Below are 24,597 nucleotides of genomic sequence, written 5' to 3' on the forward strand. Positions count from 1 at the left end.
CAATACTTTGATTTATAAAGGCCAATGTACCAAAAGCTCTCTTTACAACCCTATCTACTTGTGACGACACTTTTAGGGAATTATGTATCTGTACCCCCAGATCCCTCTGTTCTACTGCATTCCTCAGTATCCTACCATTTACCTTGTATGTTCTACCTTGGTTTGACCTTCCAAAGTGCAATACCTCACACTTGTCCGTATTAAACTCCATCTGCCATTTTTCATCCCATTCCTCCAACTGGTCCAAATCCCTCTGCAAGCTTTGAAAACCTTCCTCACTGTCCACTACACCTCCAATCTTTGTATCATCAGCAAATTTACTGATCCAATTTGCCATATTATCATCCAGATCATTGATATAGATGACAAATAACAATGGACCCAGCACTGATCCCTGTGGCACACCACTAGTCACAGGCCTCCACTCAGAGTAGCAATCCTCCACTACCACTCTGGCTTCTTCCATTGAGCCAATGTCTAATCCAATTTACTACCTCTCCATGTACAGCTAGCGACTGAATCTTCCTAACTAACCTCCCATGCGGGACCTTGTCAAAGGCCTTATTGAAGTCGATGTATACAACATCCACTGCCTTCCCTTCATCCACTTTCCTGGTAACTTCCTCAAAAAACTCTAATAGATTGGTTAAACATGACCTACCATGCACAAAGACATGCTGACTGTTTCTAATAAGTCCCTGTCTATCCAAATACTTGTAGATCCTATCTCTTAGTATTCCTTCCAATAATTTAACTTCTACCAATGTCAAACTTACCGGCCTATAATTTCCCAGCTTACTTTTTGAGCCTTTTTTAAACAATGAAACTACATGAGCTATCCTCCAATCCTCCGGCACCTGACCCGTGGATATCGACATTTTAGATATTTCTGCCAGGGCCCCTGCAATTTCAACACTAGTCTCCTTCAAGGTCCAAGGGAATACCCTGTCAGGTCCTGGGGATTTATCTACTCTGATTTGCCTCAAGACAGCAAGCACCTCCTCCTCTTTAATCTGTATAAGTTCCATGACCTCCCTACTTGTTTGCCTTGTTTCCATAGACTCCATTCCAGTTTCCTTAGTAAATACAGATGCAAAAAAACCATTTAATATCTCTCCCATTTCTTTTATAGACAATAGACAATAGGTGCAGAAGTAGACCATTCGGCCCTTCGAGCCTGCACCGCCATTTTGAGATCATGGCTGATCAATTACTATCAATACCCGGTTCCTGCCTTGTCCCCATATCCCTTGATTCCCCTATCCATAAGATACCTATCTAGCTCCTTCTTGAAAGCATCCAGAGAATTGGCCTCCACTACCTTCCGAGGCAGTGCATTCCAGACCCCCACAACTCTCTGGGAGAAGAAGTTTTTCCTTAACTCTGTCCTAAATGACCTACCCCTTATTCTCAAACCATGCCCTCTGGTACTGGACTCTCCCAGCATCTGGAACATATTTCCTGCCTCTATCTTGTCCAATCCCTTAATAATCTTATATGTTTCAATCAGATCCCCTCTCAATCTCCTTAATTCCAGCGTGTACAAGCCCAGTCTCTCTAACCTTTCTGCGTAAGACAGTCCAGACATCCCAGGAATTAACCTCGTGAAGCTACGCTGGTTCCATACATAGCCGACCACTCTGATCTTCAAGAGGACCAATTTTATCCCTTACTATCCTTTTGCTCTTAACATACCTGTAGAAGCTCTTAGGATTATCCTTCACCCTGACTGCCAAAGCAACCTCATGTCTTCTTTTAGCCCTCCTGATTTCTTTCTTAAGTATTTTCTTACTCTTTTTATACTCCTCAAGCATCTTATTTCTCCCTGTTGCCTATACATGTCATACATCTCTCTTTTCTTCTTTATCAGAGTTCCAATATCCCTTGAGAACCAAGGTTCCTTATTCTTATTCATTTTGCCTTTAATCCTGACAGGAACATACAAACTCTGCACTCTCAAAATTTCTCCTTTGAAGGCCTCCCACTTACCAATCACATCCTTTCCAGAGAACAACCTGTCCCAATCTACGCTTTTTAGATCCTTTCTCATTTCTTCAAATTTGGCCTTTTTCCAGTTTAGAACTTCAATCCGAGGACCAGATCTATCTTTATCCATGATCAAGTTGAAACTAATGACGTTATGATCACTGGAACCAAAGTGTTCCCCTACACACACTTCCGTCACCTGCCCTAACGCATTTCCTAATAGGAGATCTAATATTGCATCCTCCCTAGTTGGTACATCTATATATTGATTTAGAAAACTTTCCTGAACACATTTCACAAACTCCAACCCATTGTTATGTCTTTAGCTTATGTTTCAATATTATACAACTTCCGAAGGTAGAAAGGAAAGCATCTTGTGATTGCATGTAACACGCGTTAAGGCTTTCCTGACTAAAGGAAAATTGAAATCTAGTTGTGCAGGTATTATTTTGTGTTTGACAGATATTTCTTCCAGCACCATGCTACAAAAAGAGTTACCAAAAACCTGATCACTCATAGCTACATCATCACCTGCCTCTAAACATCCAGCCCCCGTGCTTGCATTACCACTCACCCTGCATGTTTTTCATCCTCATGATGCACAACCTTTCCACATTGAAGAATACACTGACACAGTTCCCTCCTATATCAACTTTTATAAAGATGCCTGCATCCCCAGTAAAATAATCACCAGCTTCAGCAATAAAAATTTCTAGTTCAACAAAGAGTTTAGACAGCTGTGCCTGGAGTAGGAGGAGGCCTGTAGGAGTGGAGATAAAGGGGAAGTTCAAAAAAGGCCAAGTACAAGCTGGAGAAGGCAATCAGAGCTGACAAGTACCATATTCAGCCAAATTTGAAAACCATTTTTCTGCAAATAACTTTTCTTCAGTCTGGAAAGGCTGCTGGTTCATTACCAACTACAAAAAGAAGGCACCCCCCCCCCCCCCCACCCCAATGATGTCCCTTGTCCCAAACCAGTTAAACGAGTTCTTCTGCAGATTTTACTCTCATTTCAAAGACTTGCTCCAGTGCCTATTCAGCCTGACTGTTATCATAATATAGAACTTCGACTTGCCCAGTACATATATTAAGATTCTCTTTGTTGATTTTAGTTCAGCCTTCAATGCCATCATTCCTCAGCTTTTGCAGTGGATATTCTCTAAACTTAACATACCTGGTCACATCTACAGGTGGAACGTAAACTTTCTTTTTGACATTAGGCAGTACATGAGACTAGGCAAGAAGATCTCCACATTCCACTCAGTCAGCATTGGTGCAATATAGGGGTATGTTGTCTTCACTCTCCTATTTTCCCTCTATGCCAGTGACTGCATCTCCAGTGATCCATCAATTAAACTGATAAAGTCTTTGAATGATACCGCTGTCATAGGACTAATTTTCAGAGGGAACAAATCCAAGTACCAGAAGGAAGTAAACAAGCTTGTTCCTGGTGCAGTCACAATAACTTGGAGCTGAATGTCCTCAAATTCCCGCCACTGCCTATAAGAAGTTTGTATACTCTCCCTGTGGGTTTTCTCTGGGTACTTCAGTTCCCTCCTGCAATCCAAAGACGTACCGGTTCGTAGGTTAATTGGCAATTGTAAATTGTCCCGTGATTAGGCTCAGATGCAGTCGCTGGGTGGTTGGGCTCAAAGGGCCAGAAGAGTGTATTCTGCACTGTATCTCAATAAGCAAATAAATAAATAAATAAAATGTGGAAATACATATTGACTTCAAGAGAAATGTGTTTCCTTCCCATCCACTCATCATCAACAATTCTGCAGTTTGCACTGTTTCAACATCCAGGTTCCTGGGCAACATTATTTTGTATGGCCTCATGTGGGTGAACCATATTTCCACCACTAACAAAATTGCTCAGCAGAGGATGTATCACTCTCAACTGTTGGTAAAATTCTATCTTCCCTAAAACAAACTGGTGCAATTCTACACTGCCACCTTAGAGAGCATCGTCACGTCAGCAATTACTCTTTGGTTTGGTGCATTCTCTCACACTATATGAAAACTACAGCAAACTGTCAGGACAGTAGAACAGATCCGCCATCACTGTATGTGTCCAGGACAATAATCTGGGCAGGAAAAAATCATTGTGGACACTACCTACTCAGTAAACTGCCTTTTCCAAAATGTTCCCTTCAGGAAAGTGCTATAGGGCTATTAAAGCAAAAAACTCCACATCATCTTAAAAGTTTCTTCCCCAAAGCAGTTAATCTGATCTGTCATTCTAGTTAGCCTCTCCTACTTCAGTCACTGTGCTGCACTTTAAACCACTTTTTATAATGTCGTTTACATTGTAGATAGATGTTGGTATTTATGTATTTATGCACATTTTATTCCACATCTATACTTTGAACTCTATTTTTATATAATTCTTTAGTCTTTATAATTGCTGAATTGTGTTGATCCTTGATTGAAAAGCGAAGACATTTGTCACATTTTGGATAATTAAATAAATTAAATTAAGTTCAATTAAATAGCCTTTTTCTGTTAGCTGCAATTTGTTCATAATTAATATATGAAGTTAATTAAAAATGGTTAAAACACACCTTTTAAAATGCTTTGTAGTATTTGTTCCAATATACTGCTTTAAGGAGTGCTCTGGGGAGTAATTTGTAATTCCGAGAGACTCCAAGACTATTCAAAGTTGTCAGCATGGTGTCTATTGGATTCACACAGATATTTTATCATTCACATGATCTATCACTTCAGTAATGTCCTTACAATCAGGCAGTCAACATCACCTGCTTCCTTGAGCAAATTTCTTGCCACAATTGTGAAAATAAACACATATTTATAATGTATGTAGCAATTGCACATCAGCATCTTTCATTGTCAGAATACATGTCTTGATCTTGTTATAATCTTGTGTTTGTATCTCTATATGCATTGTCACTTTTTTGCTTGCCTTCCCTTTGCTAAAATTAAAACATTTTTTATATGTATATATAGCTTCTCTTGAAAGTATGCAGGAAATCACAAGCTCTTTGATGGATCTTGAATCTGAAATGGAGAACCTACAAAAATCATTTGTTGTAAGGTAGTAAGTTCTTTAAAACAGCTTTGAATTCAAATGCTTTCACTTGGTCTCGTGTGATTTCACATCTTTAGTCAGTTTCATTAGTGGACCTAATGTTCTCTGCAGTCTGGAGTGAACTGCTTACCCATCTGAATTGTTAGCCCCCTTTCTCCTCCCTGATCTGCTGAGTTTTCTACAGTTTCTGTATATATTTCAGACTTTTGATACCTACAGTCCTTTGCCTTTCATTCACTGCTACTACTTGTGCAAGTGCATGATGAAGGGAAGGTAATGTAGAAGTTTGCTGTGTGAACTCGCTATCACTGTCATGTACTGTATATCACATATACATTCTAGATTGGGTATTGAGCAATGAAGAAGGGTTAGTTAGCAATCTTGTCGTGCGAGGCCCCTTGGATAAGAGTGACCATAATATGGTGGAATTCTTCATTAAGATGGAGAGTGACATAGTTAATTCAGAAACAAAGGTTCTGAACTTAAAGAAGGGTAACTTTGAAGGTATGAGACGTGAATTAGCTAAGATAGACTGGCAAATGATACTTAAAGGGTTGACGGTGGATATGCAATGGCAGGTATTTAAAGATCGCATGGATGAACTACAACAATTATTCATCCCAGTTTGGCAAAAGAATAAACCAGGGAAGGTAGTGCACCCGTGGCTGACAAGGGAAATTAGGGATAGTATCAAGTCCAAAGAAGAAACATATAAATTAGCAAAAAAAAGCGGCACACCTGAGGACTGGGAGAAATTCAGAGAACAGCAGAGGAGGACAAAGGGTTTAATTAGGAAAGGGAAAAAAGATTATGAGAGAAAGCTGGCAGGGAACATAAAAACTGACAGTAAAAGCTTTTATAGATACGTGAAAAGAAAAAGATTGGTAGAAAAAATGTAGGTCCTTTACAGTCAGAAACAGGTGAATTGATCATGGGGAACAAAGACATGGCAGACCAATTGAATAACTACTTTGGTTCTGTCTTCACTAAGGAGGACATAAATAATCTTCCGGAGATAGTAAGGGTCCGAGGGTCTAGTGAGATGGAGGAACTGAGGGAAATACATGTTAGTGGGGAAGTGGTGTTAGGTAAATTGAAAGGATTAAAGGCAGATAAATCTCCAGGGCCAGGTGGTCTGCATCCCAGAGTGCTTAAGGAAGTAGCCCAAGAAATAGTGGATGCATTAGTGATAATTTTTCAAAACTCCTTAGATTCTGGATTAGTTCCTGAGGATTGGAGGGCGGTTAATGTAACCCCACTTTTTAAAAAAAGGAGGGAGAGAGAAACCGGGGAATTATAGACCGGTTAGTCTGACATCGGTGGTGGGGAAAATGCTGGAGTCGGTTATCAAAGATGTGATAACAGCACATTTGGAAAGAGGTGAAATCATTGGACAAAGTCAGCATGGATTTGTGAAAGGAAAATCATGTCTGACGAATCTTATAGAATTTTTTGAAGATGTAACTAGTAGAGTGGATAGGGGAGAGCCAGTGGATGTGGTATATTTAGATTTTCAAAAGGCTTTTGACAAGGTCCCACACAGGAGATTAGTGTGCAAACTTAAAGCACACGGTATTGGGGGTATGGTATTGATGTGGATAGAGAATTGGTTGGCAGACAGGAAGCAAAGAGTGGGAGTAAACGAGACCTTTTCAGAATGGCAGGCAGTGACTAGTGGGGTACTGCAAGGCTCAGTGCTGGGACCCCAGTTGTTTACAGTATATATTAATGATTTAGATGAGGGAATTAAATGCAACATCTCCAAGTTTGCGGATGACATGGGCGGCAGTGTTAGCTGTGAAGAGGATGCAGGGTGACTTGGATAGGTTAGGTGAGTGGGCAAATTCATGGCAGTTGCAATTTAATGTGGATAAATGTGAGGTTATCCACTTTGGTTGCAAGAACAGGAAAACAGATTATTATCGGAACGGTGGCCGATTAGGAAAAGGGGAGATGCACCAAGACCTGGGTGTCATTGTAGACCAGTCATTGAAGGTGGGCATGCAGGTACAGCAGGCGGTGAAAAAGGCAAATGGTATGTTGGCATTCATAAGAAAAGGATTTGAGTACAGGAGCAGGGAGGTTCTACTGCAGTTGTACATGGCCTTGGTGAGACCGCACCTAGAGTATTGTGTGCAGATTTGGTCCCCTAATCTGAGGAAAGACATTCTTGCCATAGAGGGAGTACAAAGAAGGTTCACCAGATTGATTCCTGGGGTGGCAGGACTTTCATATGAAATAAGACTGGATCTACTAGACTTATACACACTGAAATTTAGAAGATTGAGGGGGGATCTTATTGAAATGTATAAAATTCTAAAGGGATTGGACAGGCTAGATGCAGGAAGATTGTTTCCGATGTTGGAGAAGTCCAGAACGAGGGGTCACAATTTAAGGATAAAGGGGAAGCCTTTTAGGACCGAGATGAGGAAAAACTTCTTCACACAGAGAGTGGCGAATCTGTGGAATTCTCTGCCACAGGAGACAGTTGAGGCCGGTTCATTGGCTATATTTAAGAGGAAGTTAGATATGGCCTTTGTAGCTAAAGGGATCAGGGGGTATGGAGAGAAAGCAGGTACAGGGTTCTGAGTTGGATGATCAGCCATGATCATACTGAATGGCGGTGCAGGCTCAAAGGGCCGAATGGCCTACTCCTGCACCTATTTTCTATGTTTCTATATGCTGTTGTTGCAGAGTTTGAATCAGAATCACTCAGAAGAGGTGCAACCCAAATGACTGTCATTGTCAAAGTAATCTTTTATTGTTGTATGCAGTGATAAGTTTGGATGCAATGATTTTGTGAAAACCTGAGCTGTCTGATGAACAGCATCCTGATGTATGTGTTATGTTGTCCAGAGGGCCCAGAGCAGAGTGAAGAGCCAGAAAAATTACATTGCTGTTGACTTTTTGTGGCAATAGGCAAAATGAAGCAGATCTTTGAGGCAGGAGTTAGCTCGGGCCAAAACTAGCCTCTTGAAACATTTCATTATGGTTGATGTAGGCGTGACTGGACTGTAGCCTTTGAGATGGGTTACCATGCCTTTCTTGGGAACTGGTACAATAGATAATATTTTATAGCAAGTGGGAGCCTCAGACTAAAGAAACAAGGGGTTGTATATATCTGTTAAAACTCCAGCCAGTTGCTCCATGCAGATTTTCAGTACTCAGACAAGTACGCCATCTGGACCAAATGGTTTTCATGGATTCACCCTCTTGAATGATAGCCAGAAATAGACCTCAAAGAGATTGAGGGCTCATCAATTCTGGGGTCATCTGGTGATGTGCAGGGTCGTACAGGTGTGTCGTATTTCTTCCTAGCAAGGTGTGTGTAGTGAGCCTTTCTGGGAGTGATTGGTCAGTGGCACTTATGCTAACTGATCTTGCCTTGTAAGAAGTGATATTGTACAAGCCCTGCCTTAGCTGTGGAGCATACGGTCACAATTCCAATTTAATCTGAAATCCCCTCTTTGCCCTGGCAACGGCCTTATGGAGGTCATACCTGAACTCATCATAAAGCTCTGGGTCGCCAACACAAAACACCACAGATCTAGATTGTATATCTCCTGATTCAACCTGAGGTTTTGGTTAGGTAGGACTCGAAATGTTTTTCTGCATACGCATTTGTCCATGCATGTCTTTATGAAATCAGTGGCATATTCATTTAGGTCTAATGACGAAATCTTTGAACATAGTCTAGTCCAATTAGTATGATAGCATGATGAAGGGAGGGTAAACTAGAAGCTTTTTAGTGCATTAGCTATCACAAATGTATACTGGCATATGTTGTTGCAGAGGTTGAATCAAATTCACTCAGCAGAGGTACACTTCAAAGGAACAGTGACTTGTGTTCCAGGAACTATAAAAGTACCGGTAGATAATTCTTCTTTGTTTAAATTGTTTGCTAATTTCCTGGAGGTTTCACTTTGTGAAAAATAGAAGACAAAGAAATGTTCACTTACCTTGATGTCTATAGGCAGCTTTACTTCACTTCTTTTGATGTTTGAATATGATCCTCAGGGTACTCGCACTCTTCTTATATATGTGCCGATGCAAGTCCAGATACACCCAAACAATCATCTCCTGTCTTATGTTGTAATTTAAATCTGTATCTATCTTTTGAATAGTGACTCTACTGTCAGTGAAAACATCAGAATCAGAATGTGCAGAAGGAATCTATTCATCTTATTGAGCTTCTGCCAGCTCTACTATAGAACTAAGCAGTAATTCTAAAATTACTGCTCATTTCCCAAACCAATGCAATGATTTCCTTCCAAATATAAATCTAACATGATTAAGCATGTGTAATAATCCCTCTGTTTTCTAAATTCATAGATCAAATTTTCTGGATATCATCCACTGATTTTGATTCATTCATTTAATATTTCTTTATTTTAAATTGATATTATTTTATCTTTTGATGTGCATCATAAATTTATAAAAACTTCAAGCAAAGTAATTAATATTTCAGTTATGGCACAATTGCTGTCTATGATTTTATCGCCAAATTTCTCAATGGCTTTATTTCCATTCCAATTTTCTTCTTGTAGTTACACGCCTGTGGAAAATTTTACTCCTGTATTCCTTCATAATTGACTCTTTCTTTTGTTTAACCTTTCATTTATTTTAACTTGTCTCCTTAATTCATTGAAACCATATTGTGTTGTTTTCTACATCTTTAGTTTCTCAGTAGGAATTAGTTTATTCTTGATTTTTGTATGCAATATATTTTAATGTTTTCCATTCAACATTATTTTAAATGTTTGTCTTCTACATCATGAAATTCTTTGACACTCATTTTATGTTTCCTAATTCTAATCTCTTCCTGCTTTGTGAGTTTTTATTTGTTGTGTTTTGTGCTCTCTGAACACAGGTTTAGTGAGGTGAAGAATTTGATAGATTCTCTTCCAAAGCAGTTGCCATGGAGATCTTCATGTAAGTAACTGTTAAGCTTTTTGTATCTTCTGGGCCTTTGTTAATATTAAATAACAAATTGACCAGGCATGGTATAATGAAAGAAAGGTTCACCATCATCTATGCCCTAGGCTTATATTTCAAAGTAAATTTATATGTACTTTGAAATTCATTTTCTTGCAGGCATTTACAGGAAAATAAAGAAATACGATTTGTGAAAAAATAATGTACATATACAAAGGCTGGCAAAAAACAATGTGTATAAAAAGAACAAGTGTGTAAATAAAAAAATAGTGAGAACATGATTTGTAAAGAGTCCTTGAAAGTGAGCCTGTAGTTGTAGAATCAGTTCAGATTTGTGGTGAGTGAAGTTATCCACATCAGTTCAAGACCCTAATGGTTGTAGGATAATAATTATTCCTGAACCTGGTGCTGTGGGACCCGAGGCTTTTATACCTCCTGCCTGATGGCAGTGGCAAGAAAAGAGCATGGCCTGGATGGTGGAGACTGCGATTTTGGGTGCTGCTTTCTTGCAGCAGAACTCCATGTAAATGTGTTCCATGGTAGGGGGGGCTTTTTTTGTGATGGTCTGGGCTGTATCCACCACTTTTTGTAGAGTTTTCCACTCCTGAGCTTTGATGTTTCTATACCAGGCCACGATGCTAGGATATTCTCCACTGTGCACCTATAGAAATTTGTCAAAGCTTTTGGTGACACATCAAATCAATGCAAAATTCTAAGAAAGTTGAGGCACTACGAACCTTCTTTGTGATGGCACTTACATGCTGGACCCAGGGTATAATATCCTAGTATGATAATGCCAAAGAATTTGAAGCTATTTACTGTGCTTTATTATTATTTCCAAACATCTCAAATTATATAAAGGACAATTAAATTTAAGTTTTGCAATGTATTAAAACAAGGTTTTGGACTTGGTAAAGTTCTTCAAGTAGCAATAAAAATTGAAAACACCACATTTAGTGTACACATAGAAACGGAATTGTAACTTTGTAGATGTAGTACAATGCTGTTCTGTTAAACAGTAACACTAGTTTGCTCCCCTCTTCAATGACATGACAGAGGTGGTGAATTTCAAGATTATGTTTCCTGTGGGCAATTGTAATGAATTGTCATGACTGCTGTGTCTGTGCTGTGTCCATGAATGTTGCTAGCATGGCTGCATGGAAGGATGCCATGGAGGTGAGGAAAATGGGGGCGGGAGCATGATGATCTGTATGGTCTCCTCATGCAATCTACCATGTAAATGGAGTCCCTTACTGTGAGGTGCATGATTTTCAGTGAAGCAGAGATTGTGGTGTGAGAAACTGAAATGCATGTAAAAAGCTGAAAACAATGAGCAAGGAAAAGTGACTCTACATGTGCAGCATGTGATCATTGGAATGAATCGAATAGACATTACAATAAAAACATTGCAGGTAGAATTTTGGCCATCTTCCTGCCTAGAGTGGTCCAACTTCAGTCAGAATGGGGTCTAAGGTGATATTTTAGCAATTTGACATGATTGCATATGTTGTTTGCAATGCCCAGACATCCTAGTTTTAAAGTTGTACAGCATAGAAGCAGGTTCTTTGGCCCAAAATGTCCATGCTGCCCATCGTACCTATCTACACTCATTCCATTTACCCCATTAGCTCTGTAGCCTTTTATATCTTGTTGATTCAAGTACTTCTCTAGATGCTTCTGAGTTATTAGTGGAGGTCCAATCTAGAAGTGGCCTGGATTGCTATTTCACCCTGACATGATCACTAACGGAATCTATTTGGTAAAATTGGTTTTGGATCAAACGTCGGTTGAAGTTGAAAAGAAGCAGTTGTAAGGGATATTTGAGGGCAGTTGATAACTGTCAGACATTTAAGAGACAGGCACTTAAATAAGCAAGACATAGGTGGATACTGACGATGCAAGCAAATGGGATTAATGTAGATGGGTATACAGGTTACGTATGTGGTGCTTTAAGGATTTGAATTAATGTTACACAGCTCTGGTTTCTAGGTTATGTTATCTTTTCTGACTTCAGAAAATGTTTTGATATCAAATAGCATACATTGGAAGTGTAGAAAGTACTGTAGGAAACGCATAACAATTTCTCACATACAAGGTCCCAGAAGTGAGATGACGACCAGATGATCTATTTGAATGATTTTGATTGATGGATTAAAATTCTTCTGGGCAATAGGGGAAGCTCTACTCTTTTTCCAATAGTGCCACAGAACCTTTTACATCCATTTGAGTAAACAGGGTAGTTCTCGTTCAAAAGATGTCACTTCCAATTGAATGGCATATTTTCCAAGGACTCCATCGTAAGACCTTCATTAGCTGCTCATCTTTACAAGACTGACATGAAGCTTCCTTATTTAGAAGTGAAATTGTTACTTCAGAACCATGCAATGGTGTTGATCAGGCAACTAAAAGAAGTTCATGCTTTTCAAATAGTGAGTTAATAGGGATCTAAATGACTGAAGCAAGTACACTTGGAAACTGGTTTAAAAAACCAATTGGTTTAGGGTGCAGAACAGTGTCCACAGTTAGTGGAGCTGCTACCGTTCAGTGTCAGCTTCTGGATTCAATCTTGATTTTGCAAAATTCCCTTGACCACTTGGGCTTACTTCCCACATCCTAAAGATGTGTTTGTATATTAATAAACTTCTGTAAATTGCCCCTAGTATAGGTGTGTGGTAAAATCTCTGGGTGTTGATGTGAATAAGAGGGGAGTTGAAGAAAAAAAAGTGTAACATTGGGGTAAATGATGTTTGACATGGACTCATTGTGCCAGAGTACCTATTTCTGCACCATATGACAAAAATTGTAAGAAAAGACAATAATAGAGTACTAGAGTGTTAAAGTTTACATTGTTCTGGAACAGTACTTGGATCAATAATCTTTGACCTGAAGGTGAGAACATTCACAAATGAACTATGTCGGTATAAACTGGATGGCAAAGAATGTGTTTTTAATCTTACAACACACACAAAATGCTGGTGGAACACAGCAGGCCAGGCAGCATCTATAAGGAGAAGCACTGTCGACGTTTCGGGCCAAGACCCTTCATCTTTTAATCTTCGTTTTTAATCTTAATTCATTTTTTGGTTGAGCTAGTGGAATTGCCACAATAGTGAGAAACAATATTATGTTTTCAAATATGTTTATGGTTAAATTACAGAGCTTATTTTGCTAATGGCAGTAAGTAAATGATTCTTGAACTAGAGTTAAAACTGAATCTCTCCTTCCTAAGCTGCATTTGTACTTGAGTTTGCCTTTGAAGCTTTAAACCTATTTAGAAGCTCCATTATTTCACAGAAGGACATAGCACTTGAATTACACCAGTGTGCACATGGTACTTCATCCTTTAGTTTTACTCTTGAAAAGTTGATTTCCCAGATTCTGAGGATTTGTCAGAACTTATATACCTTCTGTGTTTTCACAGCTTCAAGGTTAGGTACCTATTGCCAGTTTGATTATAGCCCAGCTCACCTAATTACATGTTTAAAATAGAACCTAGATATCCTGCATGCTCTATCTACATATTCCAGAGAGGGCCTGTACTTTACTGTACTGCCCTATATTCTATGTTCTATAAAGAATAGTACAACTAATGTTAATAAATGGTTTATACTTAAAACAATTCCAACCTTTGCTTAGAGTTTGGAACTTGTCCTGTGTCTGTATTTATGCTGTATTTGTCCAAACCTGCAGATACAACATCAGCAAGTTTGACCCCAGTGGCTAATTATGGATCCCATTCACAGACACGCTGCAATAGGTAAGGGAGAAGTACATAAGCTGGAAAACATCATTCAGGTTTCTTTTCTTTTGTAATTTATTCTTTTATTGGTTCATCATCAAACAAACATTTCCATAAGATGTATTTCAGATATTGTACATATATATCATATTATCATATATGTCACAAATCTCCACATAGTATTTATCTGAGGTATATACTTATAGAAAAGAGTGGAAAGAAAAAAACAAGCAAAAGGAAAAAACTATGAACAAGTAGGGAGTGATCTTTTTTTTACAACATATTCATTGATTTGTGAGAATAAAATCAGGCCTATGAGGCATTATGTAGTTAAACCATTTTTCCCAGTATGAATCAAATTGTTCCAGCTTATGAATAACAGATGCTGTTATCTTCTCCATTTTGTAAATGTTCATCATAATTTCCATCCTTGCATTTAAAGTTGGGCTCTCCTGTGATAACCATTTCCTAGTAAGAGTCTTTTTACCAGCCACCAGCAGTATATTCATTAAATATTTATCTCTTTTCAACCATTCTTGAGGTATATACTCAAAATATATTGGTCTTACTCTCTAAGGGTATTTCACATTTAAAGATGTCTTGTAGGGCATTGTGTATCCCTGTCCAATAGTCTTTGATAACAGGGCAGTCCCAAAAAATATGATAATGATTTGCATTTTGATTTCCACAATTTCTCCAGCAAACAGGGAGGTTACTATCATAATGGGATTTCTGAGAGGGTGTAATAAAATATCTCATCAAGTTTTTCCATCCGAACTCCCTCCATTTCTGTGAACTGGTACACTTCCATTGATACCTCCATATTATTGTCCATTCATTCTCAGATATAATTATCCCTCCTTCCTTCTCCCATTTTGTTTTAATGTATGAAGTCGAATGTGTTTTAAGATTTGACAAACCCTGATACATGCTTGAAATGATTCTACTACCGTTATCTGAATTATATGCTTTTCTAAATAGCTCTATCAAGCATGTACTTGCCTTGGTTACATTTTTAAGTCTCTTATTAACATATTGTCGCATCTGTAAATACGGATAAAAATCTTGTTTTTCTAATAAGTGTTTCTCTTTAAGCATTTCAAAACTGAACAGTGTTCCTTCTTTCATTATGTTGCAAAGAACTGTTATTCCTTTAGCTGTCCAGTCCTTAAATCTAGCATCCAGTTTATTCGGTGTAAAATCCGAGTCATATGCACACCATTTAAGAATTGCAATATCTCCCTCTAGATTATATTCTTTTATAGTAGTTTTCCATATTTTAAGAGTCAATTTCACCCATGGGTTATCAATAGTATTTATGTACCTTTGCAGGTTGTTATCAGCCAAAATTGCTTGTATGGGGATGGGAAGTACCCACTCCTCAATGTTTTTCCATTGAGCGTCATATGATGGGTTGCACCAACATATCACAGCTCACAACTGTGCTTCAAAATAATAATCTGTAAGAGAAGGTAGGCCCCATCCCCCCTTTTCCTTTGCTAATTGCAAAGTTTTGAGACAAACTCTAGGCCTTTTACCCTGCCAAATATACCTTGGTAACATCTTGTTCCATTCATTGAATTGATTTTGATTAATCTCTATTGGTAGGGTCTGAAAGAGGTATAACAGTCTGGGCAGTATATTCATTTTAATAGACTCAATCCTTGAACTGAGACTGAAAAAAGGAATCAGGTTCCATCTTGCCATATCTTCTTTAATTTTTATATAAAGGCTGATAATTACATTCTGATAATTTTGCCAAATCTTTTGGCATAATGATGCCCAAGTATTTGAAAGACTCTGTTTACCATGCCCAGGGATATCTACTTTCAATTTCTCTTGGTGGGCTATAGTTATATGAAAGTAATTGGGTTTTATCTATGTTGATCTTGTATCCTGATAATTGACCATATTGTTGAAAGGATTGCATCAATTTAGGTAAAGAGTATGTTGGTTGCCCTAGATAGATCAAAATGTCATCAGCATAACAAGCCAATTTATGCTCTGTCCCTTTAATAGTAATTCCCCTGATATCTTCATTTTGTCTGATGTATTGAGCTAATGGTTCCAGATATAATGTGAAGAGTAGCGGTGACCATGCACAACCCTGTCTCGTGCCCCTTTCTAGGGTAAGACTATTTGATAAATATCCATTGATTTTAATCCTAGCAGTAGGGTTGACATATAGTGTCTGTATAGTTTTAATAATTTTGTCTTGGAAACCAAATCTATATAAAACTCTGTAAAGAAATTTCCAATTAACCAAATCAAATGCCTTTTCAGTGTCCATGCTTATCACTATTGCTTCGATTTTATTTTTTTGTATATGATCCATAATGTGAAGTGTCCTTCGTATATTGTCTTGTGTTTGGCGTTGTTGTATAAAACCTGTCTGAGCGTTATGTATTTGGCGTTGTCGTATAAAACCTGTCTGATCGTTATGTACATTCAGGTTTCATTATTATCTTTATACTATTTCCTGGGATCTATCTTGTATCATTTGTGACTCATATCATCACTGCTTTGTAATAAGTCTGGTGCAGGCTTCTGTTGAATTTTCACTCATGTTTTCTATTCTACCTTTAAAAATGTTCAGAAACCTCATATTAGCATTGCATTATTAAAGTAGCTTTCTTCTTATTCCCATCAATTTGTTATGGCTAGAACAAATATTTCAATATAAAAGGTTCTTGTAGCCCTGAAGTATCTTAAGTGCAAAGCTATTCTGCTTTATCTTTAAGTCTTAACTGACTACAACAGTACTTCTCCATCAGCCATTAATTAATGCAATGTTTTTTTCTGTTAAAGCTGCAGTATCTTTTCTTTGCTTGACTTCATAGTCTGAGGACATTTTACAGATCATTTAGTAAAATATATTTTGATGTAGTAGTTTTAAGATGCAATTGATGTAGCATTAAGCTACAAAAAGGTTCAACACTATATATTTACACCATGCAGAATTATCTAATTTCACCCAGGATTTCAGTTGAACCACTTCTGTTCTACGTCTACTGGTATAGACAGAGAGGTTCTATTGGGAACAGGTCAATAATATTAGTTTGAACCTTTGTGAAGGTAATTGACTTTCATTGTTAAACCACCCCACCTCCTGTATTCCCCTTCATAGAAGTTGCCTAACTTGCGAAGCATTTGTAGATTTTTTTGTTTGTGTTTGATTTTCAGCATGTAATATTTGACTTTTAATTTTGAACCACTTCTGTTGCTTGTTAATTGTTTCAGCTAAGCACCTAATGAGGCTACTTGAACATTGAATGAACATAGACTAGATACTGGAGATTGCTTCTGGCTCATATGGAACAAAGCCTGAAGTAGAAATGGTATATACCATTTCACTCTCTATTTTGATGCTATTTTATGAAATGGGAACAGGAATAGGTTCCATAGCCCTTCTATCCTTAATTGGCATTGATTGAGATTGTTGTTGATCTTGACTCTATAATACAAACATTATTATCTAGAATACATGGGAAATTCGGGGTGGGGGGGATGATGCTAGCTAGTCAAATATGCCGGCTGATGAATAGTTAAGTATATTTTCACTAATCCTGAGAGGCAGGATTTATGAGCATTTGGAGAGATATAATCTGATTAGGGATAGTAGGCATGGCTTTGTCAAGGTCAGGTCGTGCCTTACGAGCCTGATTGAATTCTTTGATGATGTAACAAAACACATTGATGAAGGTAGGGCAGTGGATGTAGTGTATATGGATTTCAGTAAGGCATTTGATAAGGTTCCCCATGCAAGGCTCATTCAGAAAGTAAGGAGACCTTGCTTTGTGGATCCAGAATTGGTTTGCCCACAGAAGGCAAGGGGTAGTTGTAGATGGTTCATATTCTGCATGGAGTAACCAGTGGTGTTCCGTAGGGATTTGTTCTGGGACTCGTCCTCTTTGTGATTTTTATAAATGACCTGCATGAGGAAGTAAAAGGGGTAAGTTTGCTGATGACACAAAAGTTGGGGGTGTTGTGCATAGTCTGGAGGGTTGTCAGAGGTTACAGCGGGACATCGATAGGATGCAGAACTGGGCTGAGAAGTGGCAGTTGGAGTTCAAACCAGATAAGATTGAAGTGGTTCATTTTTGTAGGTCACATTTGCAGACAGAATATAATATTAATGGTAAGACGCTTGGCAGTGTAGAGGATCAGAGGGATCTTGGCATGTGGTGTGTTGGCCTTCATCAACTGTGGGATTGAGCTCAAGAGCTGTGAGGTAATATTATAGCTATATAAGACCTTAGTTAGACCCCACTTGGAGTACTGTGTTCAGTTCTGGTCACCTCACTTCAGGAAGGTTGTGGATACTATAGAAAGAGTGCAGAGGAGATTTACAAGGATGTTTCCTGGATTGGAGAGTTTATCTTATGAGAACAGGTTGAGTGAACTTGGCCTTTTCTTCTTGGAGTGATGGAGGATAAGAGGTGACCTGATAAAGGTGTATAAGATGACGAGAGGCATTGATGATTGTGTGGATAGCCTGAGGCTTTTTCTCAGGGCTGAAATGGCTAACATGAGGGGCCATAGTTTTAAGGTATTTGGAAGTAGGTACGGGGAGCTGTCAGGAGTAAGTTTTTCACACAGAGACTGGTGGGTGTGTGGAATGTACTGCCTGCAATGGTGGTAGAAGTGGATACAATAGGGTCTTTTAAGAGACTCTTAGATAGGTACATAGTTTGGAAAAATGCAGTAGGAAAATTCTAGGCAGTCTCTAGAGTGGGTTACATGGTTGGCACAACTTTGTGGGCTGAAGGGCCTGTAATGTGCTGTAGATTTCCATGTTCTATGTTCACTGACTTGTTAAACATAAACAGTAGCTTCTAACTTCTGGTGGAAATGCAAACACATTTGAGCAGATCTCCCACTGACAGAAATTGTGAATCACCCTTGTTCCTGCATGGCTCTATGTGGTCCTTCTCTGCAAACCCAGTTCCCAGCACTTCAGCTTAGTTGAATGCAACAGAGGTGCTGTCTCAGACTCCAACAACAGCTCATTGCACATTGTATCAGTTATGATGCCAGATAAACCCCCTTGCTCTTTAAAAATGTGGTGAGATCCATGTTTTCCACTTTTGAAGGAAAACCTTGATTTAATTTCTATTCCAAAGACAGAATTGTAGTACTCTATGTACAGCAATGGAAAGCTGAGTGTCCAGAGTGTAGTTTAAGTTTATGACTCAAAGTTACAGCTTGATTTCACGTTAATCTCTTGTCATACCCCTTTTATAGTATTGAGGCCTTTCATTGGTCAGGGTGACCATGGATATTGCATCATTGTTGTTTACATAATATGCAAGCTAGGGCTGTACAATATGGAGAGCAAGCTGTTGCCCATGCAGCAAACTCCCCCTCTCCATGCCTCTGTTGAATCCAAAGGAATGGCAGAGACCGATATAGTTTTGCACCAGCGGCATGGCAGGGGTTGCCAGTCAGTGTTGAACTTAACGTAGGACTGCCTTAGGGATGCCAGCTCTAGATTTTTCCCTCGGGGTTTACTCCCGAAGCCTTCCTCAAGAGTGGGTATAGCTGCAAGGCAGCAAAGGTTTGAGATCAGAGATTTGAGATCACACTAGATTTTCATTCTCCTAGATGAGTTGCCACAAAGCCATCAATTCTGTCATCCAAATCATTGATGTATAACGTAAAAAGAAGTGATCCCAACACAGACCCCTGTGGAACACAACTACTCACCAGCAGCCAACCAGAAGAGGCTCCCTTTATTCCCGTTCTTTGTCTTCTGCCAATCAGCCAATACTCTATCCATGCTAATATCTTTTTTGTGCTCTTAACTTCAAAGAATTACAACAGATTTGTCAGGCAAAATTTTCTCTTAAGGATACCATGCTGACTTCAGCCTATTTTATCATGTGCCTCCAAGTACCATAAAAACATATCCTTAACAATTGACTCCAACATCTTCCCAAGCACTGATGTCAGAGTAACTGGCTTATAATTTCCTTTCTTCTGCCAATCTTCCTTCTTGAAAAATGGAATGACATTTGGAATTTTCCAGTCTTCTGGAACCATGCCAGAATCTATTGATTCTCAAAAGATCATTTCCAATGCCTCCATAATCTCTTCAGCCACCTCTTTCAGAACTCTGGGGTGGAGACCATGTGATCCAGTTGATTTATCTACCTTCAGACTTAGAGGTTTTCAAAGCACCTTCTCCCTAGTAATAGCAACTTCAGTCACTTCTGCACGCTGACATTTTCAAACTTCTGGCATACTGCTGGTGTCTTCCACAGTGAAAACTGTTGCAAAATACTTACTCAGTTTATCTGCCAGCTCCTCTCTCATGCCTTTGTAATTCTCTTTACTCCACTGCAATATTAACTTTATCTTTTCCCTCTATCATATTCTGATCATGGTCCCCTAAGGTTTCTTTTATTTTGAGCTCTCTAATCAATTCCAGTTCATCGTACAACACCCAATCCAGAATAACTGATCCTCTAAAGAACCATCTCGAAAGCATTCTACAAATTTCCCCTAATATACTAATGTTGCAAAATAAATTAGTCAGTTAAATAGCCATAGATTCACCATTATGCTTTTTAATTTCAAAAAGTTGTTTTTAGTTTCACACAGTTGAAGAGCACATGTGCTGAGTAAAATGTATTTTAATGACAAAAGACGATGCTGACAAAGGGCCAGTTCACTGGACAACAAATTTATTTCTCAAGTGTTGCTTCCCAGAATTTTTTTTCTTTATGATAGACTGCCTGAAGATGAACACAAATATAATTTCAGACTACTTGTATCATGTAGGAATTTGGAGAAATAACAAATTAACTTTTACTGAATATAATGTGTTTAATTGTATAATGGTGCTGATGCTTTGCAATAGTTCAACTAAGTTAAAAATATTTTGTTAATGATTTTCATTTGTACTCAGTGTCTAAGGCTTCTCGCTTAAGTGTCCAAAAATAATTCGCCAACATTGATGGATTCCAGTTGCCTTGGTATCTTTTCACCATGACTGCAATGTCCTGGTGAAACCTTTCACCAGGACACTAACAGCATCAGAATTTTCAGGGAAGTCTAAATGGGAATGCAGAAATCTTTAGTGACATGTTGCATTTCATTGTTTTATATGCTTGAAGCATCCTTTCAAACAGCTGCATGTAGTTTGGTGCTCTGTAGATAATAGACAATAGGTGCAGAAGTAGACCATTCGGCCCTTCGAGCCTGCACCGCCATTTTGAGATCATGGCTGATCAATTACTATCAATACCCGGTTCCTGCCTTGTCCCCATATCCCTTGATTCCCCTATCCATAAGATACCTATCTAGCTCCTTCTTGAAAGCATCCAGAGAATTGGCCTCCACTACCTTCCGAGGCAGTGCATTCCAGACCCCTACAACTCTCTGGGAGAAGAAGTTTTTCCTTAACTCTGTCCTAAATGACCTACCCCTTATTCTCAAACCATGCCCTCTGGTACTGGACTCTCCCAGCATCTGGAACATATTTCCTGCCTCTATCTTGTCCAATCCCTTAATAATCTTATATGTTTCAATCAGATCCCCTCTCAATCTCCTTAATTTCAGCGTGTACAAGCCCAGTCTCTCTAACCTCTCTGCGTAAGACAGTCCAGACATCCTAGGAATTAACCTTGTGAATCTACGCTGCACTTCCTCTACAGCCAGGATGTCCTTCCTTAACCCTGGAGACCAAAACTGTACACAATACTCCAGGTGTGGTCCCACCAGGGCTCTGTACAAATGCAAGAGGATTTCCTTGCTCTTGTACTCAATTCCCTTTGTAATAAAGGCCAACATTCCATTAGCCTTCTTCACTGCCTGCTGCACTTGCTCATTCACCTTCAGTGACTGATGAACAAGGACTCCGAGATCTCTTTGTATTTCTCCCTCACCCAACTCCACACCGTTCAGATAATAATCTGCCTTCCTGTTCTTACTCCCAAAGTGGATAACCTCACACTTATTCACATTAAACGCCATCTGCCAAGTATCTGCCCACTCACCCAGCCTATCCAAGTCACCCTGAATTCTCCTAACATCCTCATCACGTCACACTGCCACCCAGCTTAGTATCATCAGCAAATTTGCTGATGTTATTTTCTATGCCTTCATCCAAATCGTTAACATAAATGGTAAACAGCTGTGGTCCCAATACCGAGCCCTGTGGCACCCCACTAGTCACCACCTGCCATTCCGAGAAACACCCATTCACTGCTACCCTTTGCTTTCTATCTGCCAACCAGTTTTCTATCCATGTCAATGCCTTCCCCCTGATGCCCTGAGCTTTGATTTTACCCACCAATCTTCTATGTGGGACCTTATCAAATGCCTTCTGAAAATCGAGGTACACTACATCCACTGGATCTCCCCTGTCTAACTTCCTGGTTACATCCTCGAAAAACTCCAACAGATTAGTCAAGCATGATTTACCCTTGGTAAATCCATGCTGGCTCGGCCCAATCCTATCACTGCTATCTAGGTATGCCACTATTTCATCCTTAATAATGGACTCTAGCATCTTTCCCACCACCGATGTCAGGCTGACAGGTCGATAGTTCTCTGTTTTCTCCCTCCCTCCTTTCTTAAAAAGTGGGATAACATTAGCCATTCTCCAATCCTCAGAAACTGATCCTGAATCTAAGGAACATTGGAAAATGATTACCAATGCATCCGCAATTTCCAGGGCCACCTCCTTTAGTACCCTAGGGTGCAGACCATCTGGACCTGGGGATTTGTCAGCCTTCAGTCCCATCAGTCTTCTCATCACCGTTTCCTTCCGAATGTCAATCTGTTTCATTTCCTCTGTTACCCTATCTCCTTGGCCCATCCATACATCTGGGAGATTGCTTGTGTCTTCCTTAGTGAAAACAGATCTAAAGTACTCATTAAATTCTTCTGCCATTTCTCTGTTTCCCATAACAATTTCACCCAATTCATTCTTCAAGGGCCCAACATTGTTCTTAACTATCTTCTTTCTCTTCACATACCTAAAAAAGCTTTTGCTATTTTCCTTTATATTCCTGGCTAGCTTGCGTTCGTACCTCATTTTTTCTCCCCGTATTGTCTTTTTAGTTAAGTTCTGTTGTTCCTTAAAAACTTCCCAATCATCTGTCCTCCCACTCACCTTAGCTCTGTCATATTTCCTTTTTTTTAATGCTATGCAATCTCTGACTTCCTTTGTCAACCACTGTGGCCCCTTTCCCCCCTTTGAATCCTTCCTCCTCTGGGGGATGAACTGATTTTGCACCTTGTGCATTATTCCCAAGAATACCTGCCATTGCTGTTCCACTGTCTTTTCTGCTAGGCTATCCGTCCAGTCAACTTTGGCCAGCTCCTCCCTCATGGCTCCATAGTTTCCCCTGTTCATCTGCAACACTGACACCTCCGATCTGCCCTTATCCTTCTCAAATTGCAGATAAAAGCTTATCATATTATGATCACTACCTCCTAATGGCTCCTTTACTGCAAGATCGCTTATCAAATCCTGTTCATTACATAACACTAAATCCAGAATAGTCTTGTCTTTGGTCGGCTCTCGTACAAGCTGTTCCAAGAATGCATCCAGTAGGCACTCTACAAACTCCCTATCCTGTGGTCCAGCACCAACCTGATTCTCCCAGTTCACCTGCATGTTGAAATCCCCCATAACTACTGTGACATTACCGTTGCCACATGCCAGTGTTAACTCCCTATTCAACTTGCACCCAATATCCATGCTACTGTTTGGTGGCCTGTAAATGCTGAGAAAAATTTCAACAACTTCCTTGAATGCCTTCCATGTAATTTTCTCCGGCCCCACTAGAAATCCTTCAAATTGCCTGTCATTGATGACCTGTTTGATTTGTGGACCAACAAAAATGCTTTCCTTAATCTTGGTATCAGTTATTCTGGGAAGCGTCCATCTCAAATATCAAAATCCTTCATCGAAATTTTTGTGCCTGGTGATAGCAAATTCCATCCTTACAGTCCTGAACCCAATAATTATTACTAAAACCTGCCCTGCCATGCAACAGCTACGCTGCCTGAGCATCCCCAAGCATGTCTGGACAAGATAGGAAACTTTCCAGTTTACATTGTAGGCAACATTTTAATTGACTTGAATTATGAATTGAAATAATAAACATAAATCTAAAAAATGGTGTGTAATAGGGAAATTTCATGATCAGTAGCCCAAAATTCATAAGGTACTCCTAAAGGTATTCAGGAAGCAAAATCTTTGTTGTCCAGTGTTAGAGGCAAAAGGAGAGGATTGCTCTAGGCTTCATGACTGACTCCTGCAACTTACACCTTAAGACAGATGATGTAGTTCTGCTCCTTTGGACCAGCTAGTATGCTCTGCCATTCGATCTTGATTGATTTATTATCCTGCTCAACCCCATTTTTTTGCCTTCTCTCTGTAACCTTTGACACATTTACTAATCAAGAACGTATCATCCTCTGCTTTATGCCAATGACTTGGCTTTCACAACCATCTGTAGCAATGAATTTTACAGATTCATTACCCTTTGACTAATGAAATTCCTCCTCACCCGTTCTAAAGGGACGTCTTTCAATTCTGAGCTTGTGCCCTCTAGTCCTGCACTCACCCACTTATAGGAAACAACACACACAAAATGCTGGTGGAACACAGCAGGCCAGGCAGCATCTATAAGGAGAAGCTCTGTTTACGTTTCGGGCCGAGACCCTTCGTCAGGACTAACTGAAAGGAAAGATACTAAGAGATTTGAAAGTAGTGGGGGGGGGGGGGAGAAATGTGAAATGATAGGAGAAGACTGGAGGGGGTGGGATGAAGCTAAGAGCCGGAAAGGTGATTGGTGAAAGTGATACAGAGCTGAAGAAGGGAAAGGATCATGGGACGGGAGGCCTCGGGAGAAAGAAAGGGGGAGGGGGG

At 39.4% G+C, this 24,597-nt stretch overlaps 1 protein-coding gene across 4 annotated transcripts in view; it reads left to right on the forward strand.

The window, feature by feature from the left end:
• Positions 1-24,597, forward strand: part of LOC140714544 (uncharacterized) — a 153,601-nt gene that overhangs the window by 119,295 nt on the left and 9,709 nt on the right. For all 4 annotated transcript variants that reach the window (XM_073025819.1, XM_073025822.1, XM_073025821.1 and 1 more), the window contains 3 exons: positions 4,954-5,041; positions 9,906-9,967; positions 13,661-13,727. In XM_073025819.1, coding sequence (XP_072881920.1) covers positions 4,954-5,041; positions 9,906-9,967; positions 13,661-13,727 — 217 coding nt within the window. The remainder of the gene's footprint in view (positions 1-4,953; positions 5,042-9,905; positions 9,968-13,660; positions 13,728-24,597) is intronic.

Source organism: Hemitrygon akajei, chromosome 22 (genome assembly GCF_048418815.1).
Source record: "Hemitrygon akajei chromosome 22, sHemAka1.3, whole genome shotgun sequence".
NCBI classification, from domain to species: domain Eukaryota; kingdom Metazoa; phylum Chordata; class Chondrichthyes; order Myliobatiformes; family Dasyatidae; genus Hemitrygon; species Hemitrygon akajei.